General features: G+C 37.6%; 1 protein-coding gene across 1 annotated transcript in view; it reads right to left on the bottom strand.

Moving 5' to 3' along the window:
• The window catches only part of LOC122788980 (SEC23 interacting protein), a 1,679,302-nt gene that overhangs the window by 699,678 nt on the left and 959,604 nt on the right, over positions 1 to 20,020 (bottom strand). Inside the window, exon 12 of the mRNA XM_044056073.1 lies at positions 18,203 to 18,298. Within this exon, the coding sequence (XP_043912008.1) occupies positions 18,203 to 18,298 (96 nt within the window). The remainder of the gene's footprint in view (positions 1 to 18,202; positions 18,299 to 20,020) is intronic.

Raw genomic sequence — 20,020 nt, forward strand, 5'->3', positions numbered from 1 at the left:
TGTTTTTTTTTTTTTTTTTCTTAATTTTTAGGTACTTTAGGAGAAGGACCAGCAGGAACAAGTAAGTATCCATGCTGTAGTCACAGAAAAAGCTTGATCGTCGGTAAGGTATGCCTGAAGGAGTCAGTCAAAAGGTAAGTTGTCTTTAATAAGAATAAACAGCACACAACCCTTTTAGACCAATCAAAATGACATCACAACAAAGCAACACAAGCCGAAAATTAGATTTTTTTGTGAAAAATAGAATTAAATAAATTAACTGTTCAATAAAATCAAGTAAAACCTATGCAAACCAAGTGTCAGCAAAAGCATTCACATAAAATTCCATTACTCTCCCAGAAAAATAATTTCCGATCATCCAACAGTTTAATAACAAGCAATAAACGTAAATAAAGCCCTGGGGCACTAAATAACAGTAAACTCCTTGAAATTAATTCTAGGAAAGACAGTAACGATAATCAAAGAGTGTCTACCAACATGTTTGATATTCTTAAAGTGACACACCACTATTTACTACAATAAACAGTAAAAATACTAAACAATATAATTTATATGTGTGTAAGGGGTCCTCCAAAAAGGGTCTTATCTGTCTGATAGGAAGCCTCGGCCGAGATTCATCTGCATAAGACGACAAGAAAGTACTGAAAACAGTCAGTCAGTCTGGCTGCTTTTATACTTCACTTCAAAAGGGATTAACCTATAGGTAGCCAAAGTGACTGTGGGGAAGGAGACAGAGCTTTGGGAAGCTGGGTAGGTGCAGTATCCCTGGCAGGATATAACCTATAGGCTAATGCAGTAGTGAAAATGATGAACACTTATGAGTGCTTTATTTTTTTCAGTAGACCCCCAAACAATTGCCCCACACAATTAGCACTAGCTTCCGTTCATTAATAGGAACAAACCTACACTGGCATCTGGAAGAAGACTTACTATTACACGGAAAATACAAACAGTAAAAAAGTTAAAATTACTTGCTGTGCTGCTCAGGGATACATATTTTGTTGGCTAGAAGATGTTGTCAGATATGAAAATACGTATATCATAAATTATGATTACAATACTACAATACAAAAATAACTCCTTTCTAAACCTAGCAGGAGTAAGAAATATTTAGCAGCTCTGATGTTTTCTCCTTCTATATTAGTGAAGACCTAATGAATGTTTTGCATAGAAACAGTTCTTAATTAAATTAAGTGAAGCAGCTACTTCTTTATGACTTCTTTAAAGTGGTATTATTTGTGTTTGAAGGACTTCAAAAATATCCCTCGTGTTTCCCCTTCAGTTTTGTTTTTTTTTTTTTTTTACAAATGCTAAACACTCAAAGTCTGCTGGACTCCAGTAATTCTCTGGGGGTATAACACAGCTACAAATGTCTGCCCGAGCACTGAAAAGGCCAGATGAGGAAGGATTAATGAGCAGCTTAATGCTGACTTCCCCATGAAAGCCTGGCAGTTGGCATTCCTAACTAAAGACATCTTCAGGTAGAGGCTAGTAGCCACACCTCTGAAGACTAACAGAATAAAACAAAAGGTAAGTACACACTGCTGAAGGTAGTCTTGCCAAAAAAGAACCAAAGTAAAAAACAATGCAGACGTACCACCATAGACACAATAAAATCTGTAGTTTAATAAAACTCATAAAAGACAAAACAAATGAAGAGAACGTGGGATAAGCACTTTCGGTAAAACCTCCTTCAGATCCTTTATTCACCCCCATCAAGGCAAAACTTTTAAACAGTATTCAACCAATCATGCTGTTCAGGGGTGGTTCCTCTTCCATGGCTAAAGGAGATAGGTGCCTCTGATGGTAGTCCTCCAAAATTACAAGTAGCAGGAAAAAATTCTGTTTATTCCCTCTTCCTATTTCTACTTTTTATATTTATGCTCCGTTCTTTCAAAATTGATTTTAGAGGTACCATTCCATTAAGGACCGGTGGTTTATCTGCTCTCAATTCCATAATCCACTTGGTCTCTTCCACCTCTGTTCTGTTTCTCATGTCACCTCCCCTTGGGCTTTCGTCCAGCTTCATTAGAGCCATAAATTTAAAACTGTGATTTTCTTCAGCCCTGATATGCTGATATAGGGCATTTATAGCTACTTGATTTCTTATGTCTGACAGATGGCATAAAATCCCTTCCTTAAAAGCCCTACTTGTTTTACCAACATAGTAGAAAGAGCATGCCTCACAAATGGCTAAATACACAATGTTCTTACTGGTACATGTGGCATAACCCTGAAAGGAATAACTCTTCTTGGTGACTAGGTGTTCAAATATATATTGTGACCATATAGAAGGGCAGGCTTTGCAAAAAAACACATTTCCAGGTACCTTTACATTGGCTTTGTGTCCTATAGCTGCTAATATTAAGGCCATCATGTTGACATAATAAGCACTTCAGATTCTTGTTCCGAAATGCAAAGCTAGGTTTATCAGCCACTATGTTTCATAATTTCTCATCCGAAGTTAAGACTGGCCAAAACTTCCTAATGGTATTACAAATAAATCCATTATTTATTTTATATTTGCTTACCGGGATAGTCCGACTGGACACAGGTCCATTTACAGAGGAGGCCCGGGGAGAAATACTCCACAATTAGATTAACATCAACATGGTAATACAAACAATAATATAACAGCGATAAATGAGTAAGCACAGACATAAGTCTCATACAATCCAGTCTAAACAATAAACAATGCATCAGCAGTAAGTGAGTAAATGTACAAAGATAGAGAGACTCATACATCAAAGCTTTAACATTGGATTAGTGAGATAGGATAAAAGAATAAAAAAAAAAAAAATCATATGATTACATGTGACATATTATACAATTTCAAGTTGACGGTAAGATACCTAACTGTAGCATATATACAGTACAGACAGCAGGAAGGAAGGTGTAAAGTGTGCTGAGATTTTGAGATTCATGTGATGGATGGACATAGCCATGTATTCTTAAGATGTGATTTGAGAACATTTTTGAAATGTGTGTTAGTGGGGGCAGAGGTCAGAGAAGGGTGCAGGTTATTCCAGGATCTAGCTATGACATGAGGAAAAACAAGCTTTCCCTGAGTTGTTGTTAGCTTTAGAGATGCAGAGGAGGGATTTCTCAGTAGATTGGAGAGGACAATTAGTTTTGTTACTGTATGGAGAAAGTATCTGGCTTAGTACTGGGGTTTTTTCAGGATGTTTAACAATATTAAAGGCAATGACTAGCTGGTGGTAATTGAGTAACTGGGGGAGTTCTAACCATTGTAGTTCCCTTAGAGATTGACAGTGATGGGTTCTGATGGTGGAGTTGGTAGCAACCTTGGCAATTTTATTGTGACATCATTCAAGTCTGGTGAGATCAAGTTTTCTAACTTGGGTAAGAATTGGAATGGCATACATTAGAATGAAGAGTAGATGGGTTTCGGCTAGAGTGATCCATGCCTGTTCTTAGAGGAATTGTTTATGCCCATATAGGGTTCCCATTTTTTTTGTGGACCTTTTTTATGATTTGTGAGATATGGACATTGAAGAGTAGGTTATTGTCAATTTCTACAGCGAGGAGTTTGGTATGGACAGAGGGAGATATGATGGTACCATTATTGGAAGAGATTGAAAAGGACGGGGTAGGTATAGATTTGTTGGGGGTGAAAAGTAGCTATTTTGTCTTATTGGGGTTTAGGATTAGTTTGATATCAGTAATCCAACTTTCTACAGAACTGAAAGATTCTTGTGTGAGTTGTTGTAGAGTGGAAAGTGATGGAGCAGAGCAGATATGAGTTGAATCATCAGCATTCTGTATAAGGGAGGCATGCTGGGTGGAGGTATGTAGATTGTTGGTAAATATGGAGAAGAGCAGTGGGCCTAAAATTGAGCCTTGTGGTACGCCTATCATAGTTGAGAGTAAAGGAGATTGCATGCCATGCCATTGAACTGATTGCTGCCTATGTGACAGATAGCTTTTAAACCAGGCAATAGTGGAAGGGGCAAAGGATAGGGAGGCCAGGGAGTCTAGAAGTTTGGAGTGTGAGACCATATCAAATGCTTTTGAGAGATCTAAAAAAATTTGCAGAAAGAAAATTATTTCTTTGAAGGTTGACCTGGTCTGTAAAAGAGCGGAGAGCAGTTGTTTTGCTGTGATGTTTGCCAGAAGCCATGTTGTGTGAAGGAGAGAAGATTGCATGTGTTTAGGAATTTCATGACTTGAGAGTGAATACATTTCTCAAGCAGTTTAGATAAAGGGGATAGAATGGCAATGGGACAGTAGTTTGAGAATTCATAAGAACTGCCAATTTATGAAGTGTTACAATATATGAAACTTTCTAGAGATGGGGGGTGTAGGCTTCCTGTATGGAGTGGTTGATGATAGAAACCTGGGTAAGACAGGAATTCAGGAGCAATTTTTAGGAAGATGGCTGGTAGACTGTCAGCTGCAAGGGTGGATGGCTTTAGTTTTAGGAGGAGTTTTTTAATAGCGGAAGTGGGAACTGGTGAGAGAGCAAAGGAGGAGATATTGTCGGTGCATTTGGTAGGCATGTGTGTACAACTGTTTTTGTACAGCTAGGAGGATACAGTTAGGATGGACTCTGTAAAATAGTGATTAAATTGGGATGCTATGTCTTTGGTATTGTTGTCTGATGAGGGGGCTGGAGTGGTAATTTTTCCTGGTTTTAGAAGGGAGTTGATAGCATGCAAAAACTTTTGGGGGTCTACTGAGTGTTTGTTTTGGACCCCGAGGAAATAGTTCTTTTTGTCTAGTTTGGTTTGTTTTTTGGCCTGATTTCTGAGTTGCTGGAAATTTTGTTTGGCTATGCTAGTGTGATCCCTTTTCCAGATTTTCCAAGCTTTATCTCTAGACTTTAGTAAGGCTCTTGTGTCCCTACTCAGCCACGGCGCACAGTTTGCCTTGACTCTGATTTTTCTAATGGGTGCAACTTGGCTGAGGACATTTAAGAGAGTACTATTAAAGTATTTAATGGCTTGGTCTAAACCTAGCATTAGTAGTGGTTTCCAGTTATTTTGTTTTAGAGTACAGTTTAGCACCTGTATGTTTAGTTTATGGTCATCTCTAACTTGTCTAAAGGTTATGGGCTTGGGTATGTTGGTGCGTTTGCATAGGAGAAAAGTGGGGAGATGGTCACTGACACCATCTGACAGACAACCTGACTGCTAGTTTTGTTTGGGGCAATTGACTAGTGTCCAATCTAGAATGGATTGTTTATGTTTTTTTTGTCAACTCTAATAGGTTTTTGAATGAGTTGTGAAAAACCAAAGATATTAATATGATTAGTGGGGTTGTTAAAACTGCAGGCTATCCAGGTGGCATTTAGATCACCTAGTAAGACAGTTTCTTGTTGCAAATTCTCTGAGGTCCACTGTAACAATTCCTAAATAGTACGGGAGTTGTTTCTTGAGGGAATATAACAACAAAGAATATTAATTTTTCTGTTATTGTTTAAGTATAGAATTGTACCTAAGATTTCGGCATTTTAAGACTTGGGAAGTGGGATTTGTAGAGGTTTCATTTTTGAGGTTATTTTTAAAGAAAATTGCAATTCTGCCTCCCTTCTTGCATACTCCATCTAGTCTTAAGATATTGTATCCTGGTGGGAGAACTTCTTCGTTTTGGGTGTTTATTTTTTGCCAGGTCTCAGTGATTGTTAGTATCTCTGGGGAGTAGTGGGTTATAAATGCATGTAGGTCAGGAAGCTTATTTGATATGCTCCAGGTGTTGATGTTGAGAATTAGCAGGTCAGAGTTTTGTTTGTTTGAGGGTGGGGTATTAAGTGGACCTGGGTTTGGGTGTATGTCACCTGATACAAGTAGGCACCTTGTGATCAGTAGTACGTGTTTAATTGTAAGTGCTATTTCTAAGTTGGAGCTGAATGATATTTTAGTAGTATAAGATGTAGTTATGTGGAATTTATGTATGTGTAGTATTGAGCTGTCTCTAAATGGTGTGGGACTGATAGGAACATTTATGTGTGAGTTTGCCTTTATGGAACTACGTGTAGTGTGGAATGAAGTGTTTTCCAAGAGAGTGCTTGCGTGAATACAAATGATGTTTCTTAGGTATGTGAGGGTTAGGAAGAGAAATCTTATGGTGATTTGTGTTTTTTGTGGGAGTACTAGTTTGGTGTAAGCATTGCTACGGTTTATAGGTCCAGGTAGATGTGAAAGCATGACTAGTTGCTACTTTCTGATTGTTTAAGGCAATGAGCTAGATAGTGGGTGTGGACTGTTGTAAGAAGTAGAGGTTATTGATTGGTTTAAGGTGTGATCAAGTGATGAGGTGTTAGAATAAAAATAGGAGTAGTGGGGGTGGGAACTGGGGGCAAGGTAGGGGAGTGGAGTGAGCTGTTGGCGAACAGAGCAGTGTCAATCAGACCGAGAGAGTGTAGAACCAATCTGTAAAAGCAGGGTTTGGGCAAGAACAGTGAGAATGAGAAATGAATGGGTGTAAGTATATCATAAGTTCCCTACCAAATTCTCTTGTAACTTTAATTTGTTTCTTTTTTCTTTTGTCTTTTAGCATAGAAGTATAGTTAGACTATTAGATTATTAATTCAATCAAAATGGCTGTAACATTATTCCCGAGTACAATGGTATCAGTTGTTGCAAAAAATAAAAAATGAACACTTAACTTACAGCGAGCACACTTCACATAGAGGAGAGATGACTGCAGAGAAGTATTAGTTTGTTTTCAAGATGGCGTTATCAGGCCCTTATATAACTTCTGTTCTATGCATTCCTAGTGGGGGAGGAGGGTAGGGACTAACTGCATGAGTCATCATGTGGGAGTGATTAACAGGTCTCTCAGCCAGATTCTGGAGGATGGGCAATTCAAACAAAAACAATCAATTGACTCAAACTGCAGGTATGTGATATGGAGAGAGTACCAAGAGAATAGATGAACTGCAGTTAAGTAAATGGCAGTACAGTTCAAGGGGGGAACTAAACTAGCACAAGTTAATTATTTCTGGTGTTACTTAATTCTGGGGTAGTGCAGTTTAGTTTGGAAGTGGATAGCTACTGCCACACCAAAATAATCTAATATTGACTGGTCACAAATGAAACTGGGGAAAAAGGCACAGTTGGATGTAAAAGGCGTAGATAAAAAATTTAAATTTTGGCTTGTAACTCTGAGAGAGGTAAAGTATCCAGCAGTGTGTCATCAACTAGTGTCTGAAATGGGGTCTTACAGGACTGGAGTTCGGAAAACTGGGCTAGCTACACAGGCCTCCAAGTGTGCACACTTTAAACAACAAAAAAACTCAGTATATAAAGGCATTAACAGCAAGTCTTTATTGTTGAAAGTTAAGACATACATTGCTTCTAATATGAAGAAAAGTCTTGATTGCAGAGAAGCCTTTTAATATTTTCCCTGGAATTGCACTTAAACTCAGTGTGTACTTTTGTTTTACTTGTGCTGAGTTGATTTACACACTGCACATAGCACCACTGCTGTTCAATGCAGTTTTAGAAACAGGCATGTGTTCCTTTTGAGATTAATGGCTTCAAAAAAAGTAACAAACCTTGTAACAAGTTTAAAAAATCCACTCTTGGGGACTGACTTAAATGCTACAGGCAGTTTCCAACCTTCAAATATGCCCAGAAATGAAGACTTTGATGCTGTTTGCCAGGAAGTTGAGAATGCAGCGTACAGAGTAAAACATCTTCAATGGCAATGTTTCCATATGGAAGCTTCCCTACACCATCAAGTAATAACTCGGGGCCTACGCATTAGATGCATGTCGAGCTATGGTAACACTTTTCCTTCACTTTTGGCTAAGTGGCAGGCAATAAATATAGAAACGAGCTTCAAATATATGAAGCTTCTAATAGAGTTCTTCAAACCGCAGAAAGATGAAGTAGCAGAACTAATTAAGCTAAAACAGGAAGAACTTGAACATATGAACTTATCAGAGATTTGCTTTTCTAAACTAGAGAATTTACAAAGCAGACTAGATGCCTATGATAACAAATTAAAAAGTATCAAAAGCCACAAACTAACTAGAGACTTCATTGACTACAAGAATGGCAATCTCTTTAATTGGCCAAATGAATGGAAGACTAATGGAGGAGAAACTGCATTAGATACTAATAAAAAGTTAATAAAGTCAAGGTGAACCGAGCAGTTGAGAATACACAGGTGACAATGCCCGGAACTGGACATTTTTAAATGACCAACTTAGAAGTTAACTTAAAGGAAAGCACTAGTGACACGGCTGTAATTACACCAACGACCCATATGGGGAACAACTCTGAATGTTAACTCCCTGACTAAGTCAGGAAGAACATAATTCTAATAAAGAATGGGGAACTGAAGCATCCACATCTAAGGAAGATATTTCTCATATGGAAATGACTTCAGTAGCCACTAGACCCAAAGAAGGAGTTCAGCACTTACCTATTTTACAAAATCACCCTTTTTTATTACAGAGCAGCAACATACGTATGTCGAGATCAGATAGCAGGGAAAGGAAAAAACGAAAAGTGCTATAATTAAAGAAAATGGAACTGATTCTTTGGTCTTCAACATCTCAAAGAGTGCTCTAAACAGGGACTCAAATTTCAGTCTTAGAGAGGGGTCTTTCTTTTATCCCCTCCACTCGATCACAACTAAATTAATTTGTGACAGACATTAAATGTTTTGGGAGGAATATCACCCTCAAACACATTTTTGGCAACAATAAGAAACAAGTTAATCAAAGCACTTTTGTGCCGCTATACCACCCTAAGGTGGATATGTTTATCCACCTTTGTGAAGATGAGGTGGCAAGACATAGGTTACAATCTAAGAGTAACCAATTCCATAACCTGACCCAAAATGAATATCAAGCGCTCAAGGAAATGATGGGGAGAAAAGACATGGTCATTAAACCAGCAAACAAGGGATAGTACTAATGGATTCTGAGTTCTATAGCACCAAGATGAGAGACTTATTAACCGATAGAGGGACTTATCAAAAAATTGAACAAGATAGATCTAATGAGAATGATTAATGGTGTGCGTGATGCACTATATGATCTCCTTATAACTAGTAGTATTACGAAGGAGCTTTAAGACTATTTCGATATAGCCCATCCTGTAACACCAACCATTAGTGGACTGCCAAAAATACACAAAAACTTAGGAGAATCCATCCATGTGGCCTATTGTTTCGGGAAGGGGCTGGTTGACTGAGCCGCTATCAGAGTTCTTGAAAGATGAACTAAAGAAGGTCCTATCAAAGGCCACTACAGTTCTGAAGGACACAGCACACTTCTTACATCTCTTTTTTGAGAAAATGGAAATGAGAACCTAGGAAGAAGGATTATTATTAGTCACAGTGGATGTGCAAAGTCTTTTTACAGTCATCCCGAATAATTATAGAATTGAAGCAGTCAGGAGATTTGCTGGCAGTGAAGTTCTGGATGTTAATCTCCTTTGTACTCTGTTAGAACTAGTAATGGAGAACATCTTCTGCTTATATGGTGACATTCACTATTGGCAAAAAAAGAGGGTTGCCATGAGCACCCCATGTGCCAACAGCTATTCAAATATAGTCTTGGCACAATGGGAGAAAGAATGGGATCTAGACGTATGCAACTTGTGAAATGATCAGATCATTTTCTACATGAGATTTGTGGATGATGTCTTTGTCCTATGGAAAGGAGATGCCACTAGTCTATGGGAATTTATCACATTTCTCTCTCACACATAACCAGTTTTTTTAAATTTGACTTAAAATTCTCCAAAAGGGAGATAGAGTTCCTTAATGTGAAATTTTGCTGGACCTGGGTAAAGGGATAGAAACCATGATTTTCAGGAAACCTACATGGTGAAATCATTTGTTACATCAGACCAGCATGCACCCAAGGCACATTTTTCCGAATTTAGTGGGAAATCAGGTCACACGTATCTCCAAATTAAGTCCTAGGGACATCTTCTTAAAAGAAAAAAACTCTTGTGGACACCCTCAAGAGAAAAGGATATAAGGAAGAAGATACCAGAATGAGATGAAGCCATGCAACTCAGAAGGGGTATCCCCTATATTCTGATAGGAGGCGTGAAGAGACCAGACAGCCACAAGATAATAGGCCTTCAGCTAATTTGAGGTGCACACCGACTTACAGCACAGATAATGGATTAATTTGCAATACTATTAGGAAGTTTTGGCCAGTCCTAACTTCGGATGAGAAATTACGAAACACAGTGGGTGATTAGCTTTGCATTTTGGAAAAACAAGAATCTGAAGTGCTTACTTGTCAACATGATGGCCTTAATATTAGCAGATATAGTACACAAAGCCAACGTAAAGGTACCTGGAAATGCAGTTTTTGCAAAGCCTGCCCTTCTGTACGGACACATAATATATTTGAATACCTTTATTCCTTTGAGGGTTATACCACATGTATCAGTAAGAACATTGTATATTTAGCCATTTGCGAGGCATGCTCTTCCTACTAAGTAGGTAAAACAAATAGCGTAAAATCCGTTCCTTAAAAGCCCCATCAGACATAACAAATCAAGTAGCTACAAATGCCCTACATCGGCATATTAGGGCTGAAGAAAATCACAGTTTTAAATTTATGGCTCTAATAAAGCTGGATGAAAGCCCAAGGGGAGGTGACATGAGAAACAGAACAGAGGTGGAAGAGACACTACTGTCAATCAATTACATAGCTCATTCAGTTCTCACCTTCCCTTCAACCTCATCCCTCCTTCAAAACATTATGTTGCATGCACTGTTTCCACAATTCCTATTCTTTCATGCAATTTGCTTCTACCCATTTATGAAGATGCCACTTCCAGTTCTTTTACCCATGTTACTATATTTTCTACTTCTAATATTGTTGGTTTAGATTTTGATTTCCGTTTTCTAATAATTGCTTTTTTGGCAGCCACCAGAATTAAACTCAGCAAGGCCTTACTATGTCTACCCAATTTGGATCCTGTATCACAGCTCAAAAAATAATTTAAATAGTTACACCAACTTGGTCACCAACTATTTAAGTCTGTCTTTTCAATACACTCCCAAAAATATGATCCCAATTACCTCTTTCTTCCCCATCACACCTCCAACATCTGCAATCCACCTGAGGAAAAAGTATTTGGAGTCTGTTTGGGGTATAAAATGCCTATGCAAACACTCTCAAGCAAAAATATTAATCTTCTAGACTTGTTGCATATTTGAAAGCCATACATGTAGCCTCACATTACTTCTTTGTAAATTGCATACCCAATCTCTCTTCCCAATTCTTTCCAATCTCCTCCAATTGATTTCTATAGTTATCATGCAGTATTTTTATATGTCCTACTAACTATCCCATTTTGACAGCAGCTTATGTTGTGTATTCAAATAGAAACTCTTCCACTGCTGATCTTTCACGTGGTTCCACCTTTTTCATTGCCCATCCTCTGGTATCAATTCTTGACAGGGAAGGCAGTTGCTGTCTTGTAGTCCAAATGTATTTGTCACCTCTTCCCATTCTATTACCTTTCCCTCTCCAATTGTCTGCTCTCAACACCTTGATTCATTTGCCAGTTTTCTGCAGTAAATTCCAACCCCCTCTTACCTATTCTCTACATCCCTACTTGCAGTCATCCCTATCGGTAGAATCTCCTTTCTCCATTCCTGTGCTGGCTTAGTTCTTAGACTATTTTCTGCTACTTTATTAATAAAATATTATGTATGGCTATTGCTACTCTCCTTAAGGAACTACATCCAAAATCCCAGTCTCCCCTTGTGTGTTTCTTGAGCTTCTCCCTCTGTTTCATCACCATCCCTTTCCACTCCAAATTAAAGCTTTCTGCTATGTATAGAAGGCTTAACTGTGTAGGTCTGAAATAACCATTCAAATCAGTTAATCCCAAAAAAGCTTTTCTACTGGAAAGATCAACTTAACCCACTTGACTCTTGCCCGCTTCCCCTTCAAGATAAAGTCCTTCAACTCTTTATTAATTGCAATCCACAATTTCTCCTTTGGATTATAAAAATATGCCTGATGCCTGACCTGTTTATAAAACAAAATGGACTAAAAACATTTTCACTGCTTGTATTTTGCTTTCCATATCCATAAAACAGAGCTTCCAGTTTCTCAGTGTTTGTATTATCTTTTGTTTAGACTCTTCCCTCATATCCTTAACTGCCATAACAGAATCCTTTTTAACCCACAATCCCAAGTACGTCATTTTATCATGTCCCCATAAATATGGGTACTGCTGAACCAATTTGTGTGTGTGCATAGTTTACAGCTATTGCCTTTGTTTTATCTTCATTAAAAAAACTGAAACTAACTCAGAATGTTCCACAACACTAAAATGCCCTTTTCTGATTTTATCAGTTACAAAATAATATCTGCAAATAAAGCCAACTTTTCTTGATTATCATACCAATTACATTTTTGAATTTCTGAGTCCCTTATCTGCTTTGCCAATGGTTGTAGATATAATTCAAATAACTAGGGGGAAGGAGGACACCCCTGCCTGGTTCCTCTCTTCAAACATAACTCATAAAGAGAGGATACCCTCACTCTAATTTTTGCCTCCAATCCCATAAATGTCCTCCTACTTATTATTGTGTCAGGGAATGCAAATGCTTCCACTGTCCTACTCATAAAATCCCAGCTTACTCTGTCGAATGCTTTCTCTGCATCATGACCCAACACCATAAGTATTTTCCTACATTCAGCATTCCCTCTAGATCATCACTGTTCTGCTAATGTTGTCAAATGTTTGCCTCCCCTCCACAAAACCACATTTATCCAAATCTATCAGTTTTGGCAACACCTTTGACATTCTATTAGCCATTACAAACACTTTATAATGATAGTTTAGAATCAAAATGGGTGTATTTGAAGCTGGACCTGATGGATCTTTACCATTTTGGGGTATTACAGCCACCACAGCATTCTTCCAGGATGTTGGTGCTTCTCTTCCTTTTAAAATGCTGTTAAACAAAACCTTCCAGATCTTTACTACTTTCTTCCCTCCTAACTTGCAAACTTCAGCAGCAGTAACCATCTTTTCCTGGAGAAGTTCCTGCAGACTGGTTATAAATCTCCATTTTTATCCCTTTTCCTCCTAGCCTAACTGTTGATAATTGGGCATCATCTAAGTCTAACCTTGGCATATTTAATTCTTCCATTAATATTGTGATTTGTAGTTTTTCTTGATTTCCACATATCTCTGCTTTATACAGATCTTCATAAAATTTCCAAAATATTTCCAATACCTATACACGCTCTCTGGTTATTTTCCTTGTTACAGGCTCCCTAAGCTACTTTCTGTTGGCTGAACTGTTGTGCTAAAAGTTTATGTGCTCTAAGGTTATCAAAAAACAGTTGCTTATCAGCAATCTTTCAAAACTCGTGTACATTATCCAGGTAGTCATTTATTTTCTCTAACACTAATATAATGATGGGTAAAACCATTACATCAGTGTGGAGGATATTTTATGTACTTTTGTGTTAACCATTTGCTCCAGGGACAGTTGCATTTGTTGTGATTCTGTTGACGTTTATTTTCTCCAACACTCTGTAGTTGCATCTCTTCTTGTTCTACAAGACTCCCCTTATTCTGCAAGGCTTTAAACTTTGTCAGTCCCTCTACATAATTATTCCTAATCCTTAAAAAAAAATAATTCTCTTATCTACCCCATTCTTAAATGCCGCTTTCATTTTACCTCACTCCCTAATTATATTTTCTGAAGAAATTTCCATCTTCACCAAGAACGCTCGAATAATTTCCCCTACTCACTTAGTAAATCCTTCACTGTGCAACAGGTAGCTGGAGAACAGCCAGTGTTTCATTTTTATTTCATTACTCTGCATTTTTACTTTTATTACTATTGTCTTGTGATCTGAAGTACTTATTGGATGTACATTAAAACTTTCAATTAAATGCACGTTCCTTTGAAATATAATTTCTGTCTAGCCTAGCCCAGCTTTTGAAACTTGTGGAAATATGTTAATCTATCCTCTTTTGCTATTTTTCCCTTCTAAGTCCCTCAGATACATCCTTGCTGCTGAAAATTAAATTCCACTCTCCACTTATAAGTAATATTCCCTGCTGAAAGATGATTATTTCTCCCAGCATTTACTTAATCTCCACCATAGCAGTTTTAGGTGTAATATAAACACATGCCAAAGTAATCCTCCTACCTTGCCAGTAGTCTCTTACTACTACAAATATAATATCATTATCTTTTCCCCCTTCTGTCACTATGGGAGCTCCTCTAACAATTAATGTAAGTACTCCCCTTTCCTTTGTACCAAATATTCCACTGAATAACCATACTGAAAGCTTTCCTTTAGTAAATTCACATGCTCAATTATTTCCAAATGTCTCTCTTGTAGCATAGCTATTTGCACTCTACATTGCAATATAGTTCACTACTCCTCGTTTTTTGTATATACCTATGAGACAACTTACATTCAAAGATAACATGGAGATTGCTGCCATTATAAGACATGATTATTCCCACTTGTTATGTATAAAAGCATTTAAACCAATTTCTAGTTTCAGCATTTCTGTTATATGCATATACTAATGGTTGGCAGGTTGAGCTTTTATATAGTTTCTTGTCATATTCATTTGAACCTCTGTCACATCTTACAATGATTTTGTTTTAATGAAAACCTAACAAAAAAAACACACTCCAATACACCCCATAACCAACTAACTTAATGCAGATAAAACTATGTACATCTTCAAATAATGAAGTTTAACCCTCCTAATAGGAGTAAATGTCCCATATTGACAGTTACAGTCAAATGCTTTACAAGGGCCTTAATCTAGCCACTCCTCTAAGCAAACGTAAGAAAAAGCGTATCAATTTTACTTGTATCATGCTCTGTATACTTTTATAAACTGTCCCTCACCTCAACAACACAAGATTACAGCCTATTATCTTAAGCATGCTTTTATCCAGGCCTTCTTTTCTTCATACACTGCAGTGCCTATGTTTCTTAAAACTACACAAAAAAGAAAGGAGATGAAAACGGGCACAAAATAACTGAAAATTCTTTACTATACAACATGCACTATGTTTTATAAAAATACTGTTAACAAAAATTGTTTTACCTGCAGTTACCCCTTCTTCCCTTCTCCTTAATGTTTTTCCAAGCATTACTGACATTAGTCCACCTACAAGTTTAGCAAAGTCAAAAATGTCTAACATTTCCAGTTTTTCCTGCTCAGCCATATTTCACAAATGTGACTACTGATGCTTTATAATCCCACATTTGTTCATTTTCCCAGTTGCTGATTTTTTTTTCCTGTTTATCTCCATCTGACAACTCTAGTCTCTGCTTCATTTCCAATGTACTTTTAGTTCTACTAGTCAACTCCTGTGCTTTTCTCTGTCTCTTGAGCACTCATTTGAAACACTGGAAAAGGTTTCATTGGCAAAGTCTATCTATGAGCTTTACTGTATGAAGAATAAGAAGCAGAGTCACCTTCTGTTTGATAGCTCACTTTTCCTTGGATAAATGTTTGTTACTGCTCCTTAGCATGTTCTACATAAAGAAATGAGTTTGACCCTCCAGGGAAAAAAATATTCTGAAGATAGCTGGATACAGCAGTCTGAATCTCCCACCTGCCTTGACATTCAATGATTGCGGGAATAAATTTACTCTTCTTCTAACAGGTACAGTGAATAATCATTTTCTTCAAACACTTTACTGTCTCCAACCTTTAGTACTGTGTTCTGCCATAGTTTTGCCAGAATCAACCCTTTCTTCCGATAGGATTGCATCTATAGTATTAGAGGTCTTGAATGTTTTCTAATGGCCAGGTTTGAAGCACACACGTGATGTGCCCATTAAATTAAGGACTCCTGCTGTGGGATACCACTCCAGTTGCTTATTTCTGCTTTCATAAAATTAACACAGTCTGTTCTTTTCAGTTTCTTAGGAACAGCAAAAAATCTCAGGTTTTCCCTATGTGCTATATCCTCTAATTCTACCATTTTTTGAAACACCGCTTCTTGAACAGTCTCATACTTAGCCATCCTTTTCTTCATTTTCATCTCTGATTTTTGCAGGGTTTTTTTCAGCTCATCTGAACATCTGTTTAAAACGTCTTCCATTTTCTAGCCTTTTGATATTTGACTTGATATACTTCTTCAGTGTTCTGTTTATTTTAATCAGCTCTAAGCACATTTGACTTGTTTTTTTCCTCTAGATTACTGGAAGTCATGTCTTGCACCAAAGCCGGAGCTAGAACTGCATTTTGCTTAACAGCTGCTGGTGTCTTCCAAGTGTTTTCTCCTCACCTTTTGTGGTTAATTTTATTTCAGGTTCTCTAGATTTTTTCTTTGCTGGCATCCAGGCAGTGTACTTTCTAGCCAGTAACTGAAAATTACCGAAAAAGACAAATTCACAGGCTGTGTTTTCTAAGTTTCTGTCTTTCATACTGGGAGAGAGAAAAATAAGCTGCTACTCTGTGTGTAGCCATCTTGGAAGTCCACAAAGGCATAAAGCTTTTGACAATGAAATCTGATGGAGCAGTGTTGACACCCACCAATCATCACCTTCATGTGTGTTAATAGCAAACAGGATGGTCCCCATGTAACCCAAGATGCTCATCAGAGATCATGATTTTTGCAGTGACACCCTCAGCCCCAAGGGCTCAAAGGCCAAGGATGGTGAAAGTTGAAATGGCATTGATGGTATTACTGTCTATATCAAACTTAACTATCCAACCCCAACCTCTGGAACTAAGAAGAAACTTAGGACCAAAAGAATCTGCACTGACTGTGACAGCACTAATGGTAGAGGTAACAAAGAAGGAAAGCACTGTGGAGCAAAGATATCAAGTGCAGTCAAAGTCAATGCAACTACTAGCATGAACTGTGGCACTAGCCAGGTGTTTTCCAGTCACGTTTCAACTGGCACCAAAAAGGTGATCAATAAGTTAATAAATAACTGAAAGGAGAGAAACTGAATCTTTATCTGTCCTGAACATAGACAGTGAAGGGCTCAGACCAATATTTGCCTGTGTCAGTAGGACAGAATCCATCATTTTATAATAAAAGTCCACAGAATATTTCTGCAAAATGAAAGGAACCTTGCAAACCTGAAAGACCTAGCAGAGGTATGTCTTGAGGATGCCAGTCTGTTTAATACTATCTTCAAAGGTGGAGAAAAGGACAGTGCAATCTTTCAAGAAACCTCTTGTCTGTCCTTATCTGAAACAGTCAATGTGAAAACCTCAGACACATACACCAGCTTGCTTTTCTCCTGTCAAGGCTTCTTCAAAATTACAGGAAAATTTACCAGGACCCTCTTTCCTCTTCATATCTCTGCCTCTATCTCGGCTTTTGAAAGTTAGGTAGGGGGTTCCCTGAAATGTTGGCAGGAAGAAAAAGTTCCACCAGCATCCTGACTCTTTCAAGGTAAGAGACCTTTAAGAACTACCTTTGTCTGTTTATCAAATCGAGTACAAATAGAACACACAGTGGTTAAATGCTCTGGTTTCAGACAGATCACACACAAAATATGGCAGTCATGAGGCAGCATTTTATTTTCATAGTTTTTAAAACTAGAAGACTACTCCAACCTGATAAATACACTCAGACACAAATATATTTAATTGCTAACCTAACCGGAACTAGATCTAGCAGATATAACTAAAAACATAAATGAAACATTAGGGTGCAGTTGACATAGCAAATAAAAGAAAATCCCAGCTTAAGAGATGAGAAATTAATGCCATGCCAAAATTATTATGTTCAGTCTCAGTAAAACAGAAAAGTATGAAAAAGTTGCATCTGACATGATCAGGATATGAGACACTCATTGATCCATTTTATAGTGTAACTTTCAACAGTGGCAAAGGAGAGTTGGAGAAAAAAGAAGTGTAGAGCATTGTGTGTGAGGGTGTAGAGACAAGGATCCTGGAGAAGTTTTTATGAGCCTGTGGCCTAGTATGACAAGTTTAAAATAGTCTGAACTCAGTCTTACTGGATCGCAATTTATACTTAAAAAATACACCTTAATTTTTACCAAAAGTGCTTACAAAGGTTGCAAGCACTTTCCTGATTCACAATATGCTCCCCCACAGCAGAATTATTAAAATAATGTATCCCCACAGTATAATTATTAAATGAATGTATCACATTAATGCTGTTGATACTCAAAGTACTCCACATGCATGGTAACACATTAAAAACTATCACGACTAATTGAGTCAAGCCATTTTTCTCCTCATAACACAGATAAACACCATACCTGTTGATTTTGCCTTTCTTTTAGAAAATTGGCAATTTTTTTCCTTGGGCCAAGAGGTATTCCCATTTCCTTAAGATCATCTACTGTACACATCATCTAATAATGAAAACAAAAAGCAAAGAAAAATTTCATTCATAGGATGAAAAAGCCCAACTACACGTGGCACAAATTACAAGAGGTAATCAAAAACATATGTAACAGTGGTAAATCTAACCAGAAACTTACCACTATGTGATCCATACTCCACATTCCTTGATGCTGTGTGAAATGTGATTCAATAATTTTTACTTAAATCCATAAGACAGCATACTGTACAACTGGCGCAAACTGTCATACAAGTTATAAATACATTACTGATCACTTAACAAAACAAACTAGGTTATATGACTTTAGACCAACAACAAGAACAAGATAACATTCCCTTAACACATTCTAGGAACAAGACAATATACTGACTGGCAGTTTCACATGTACAATTAAATGAACACAAATTCTTGAAAAGTGAACTTCTGATTAAGGCAACCACCTGAAACCATCTCCTTTAAGCAGCTCCTTAAAAAGATACTGCATTTCTGAACAAAACAACCTTACCATCATTAATCATTTGGCATTACCTTCAAATAGCTCCCTTGGTTGGTGTAGATGTATAGTTGTGATGATGTGCACTATGGCAGACAAACTAATTATGTATGCTTACTCACTATGCTCAACAGCATACCTCTTGCCACTAGCAAGTACCAAGCTGCAAATCAAGTTTAACAATAAAGATGTGGCACCCCATCGTTAACAACTGATATATAAAAAAGTACGCACCCAGTCAGCTTACAGAGAAATCTAACAGGGTATTCTAGAAGTACTGAAAATCCACTCACAGAGGGTTGGATGAGGATTACTACTGACCCACGCAATAGAATCCTCTTCAGAGATAAACTGTGGGTAAAATGTATCTATTTTACCTAATATGGACAGTTCTTGGTGGAGCCTTCATATAGCTGAATGAATTTCAGCCAGTAAAATGCCATGATAAAAGGCAATGAGGAATCGCGCCAAATCCAGTAGGATGGCTGAGTACAAGAGAACCTCTAACAGAAGGCCTGGGCTTCATAGCTGAAGGCAGGAAAGATTGCCTGGGAAAGGACTGTGATGGACCCAAAATTCTGTAGTAACATAGGTTGTTGACAGCAAACAACCACAGGAGGCTGCTGTTCCTAATGTTGCAAAGACTAGTGCGCAGCTACAACCAGTGGGCAAAATTACCACTGACAAAAAAAATAGTACTAACTACCATCCCACTACGAGGGACAAGGCAAACAACTATGTACTTAACAGGAGCAGTTCCAGTATGACAGTGAGCGTAGGTAATAAAATATAGTACTCTGAGCTAGTTGTACATTAAAAATAAAAAATACAAAAGCCAGTAATTCCTCAAAACTAATAATTAACTACGACTATTTTAAGTAATAATGTTGTTCAGAAGACCTACATAAAAGAAAAAAAAGACAAAAATAAATCTTTAACATTAAAAGAGTAGGAACAGCATGGCAAAATGGTGGGAAAATCAACTTACTATGAAAGCAGTAGAAGCAGTACAAAAGCTAGCATTTGCTCCATTTCAACTAGCTAACCTGGCTGACTTCAGATTCTTAACATGAAAACAGCTTTACTAATTGCTCTGGTCTGCAAGACAGGTGTCTTGAGTTGCAAGCTCTAATGGCGAGTCAACCCTAACCTATTTCCATAGAGACAGGGTTCTTTGAGAACTAATCCTTCTTTTATGTTTAATGCTGTACCCAAGTTTACTGTAAGTGAGCTATCCAT

This window comes from Protopterus annectens, chromosome 14.part0, assembly GCF_019279795.1.
Source record: "Protopterus annectens isolate FY-2018-M chromosome 14.part0, PAN1.0, whole genome shotgun sequence".
Lineage (NCBI taxonomy): Eukaryota > Metazoa > Chordata > Ceratodontiformes > Protopteridae > Protopterus > Protopterus annectens.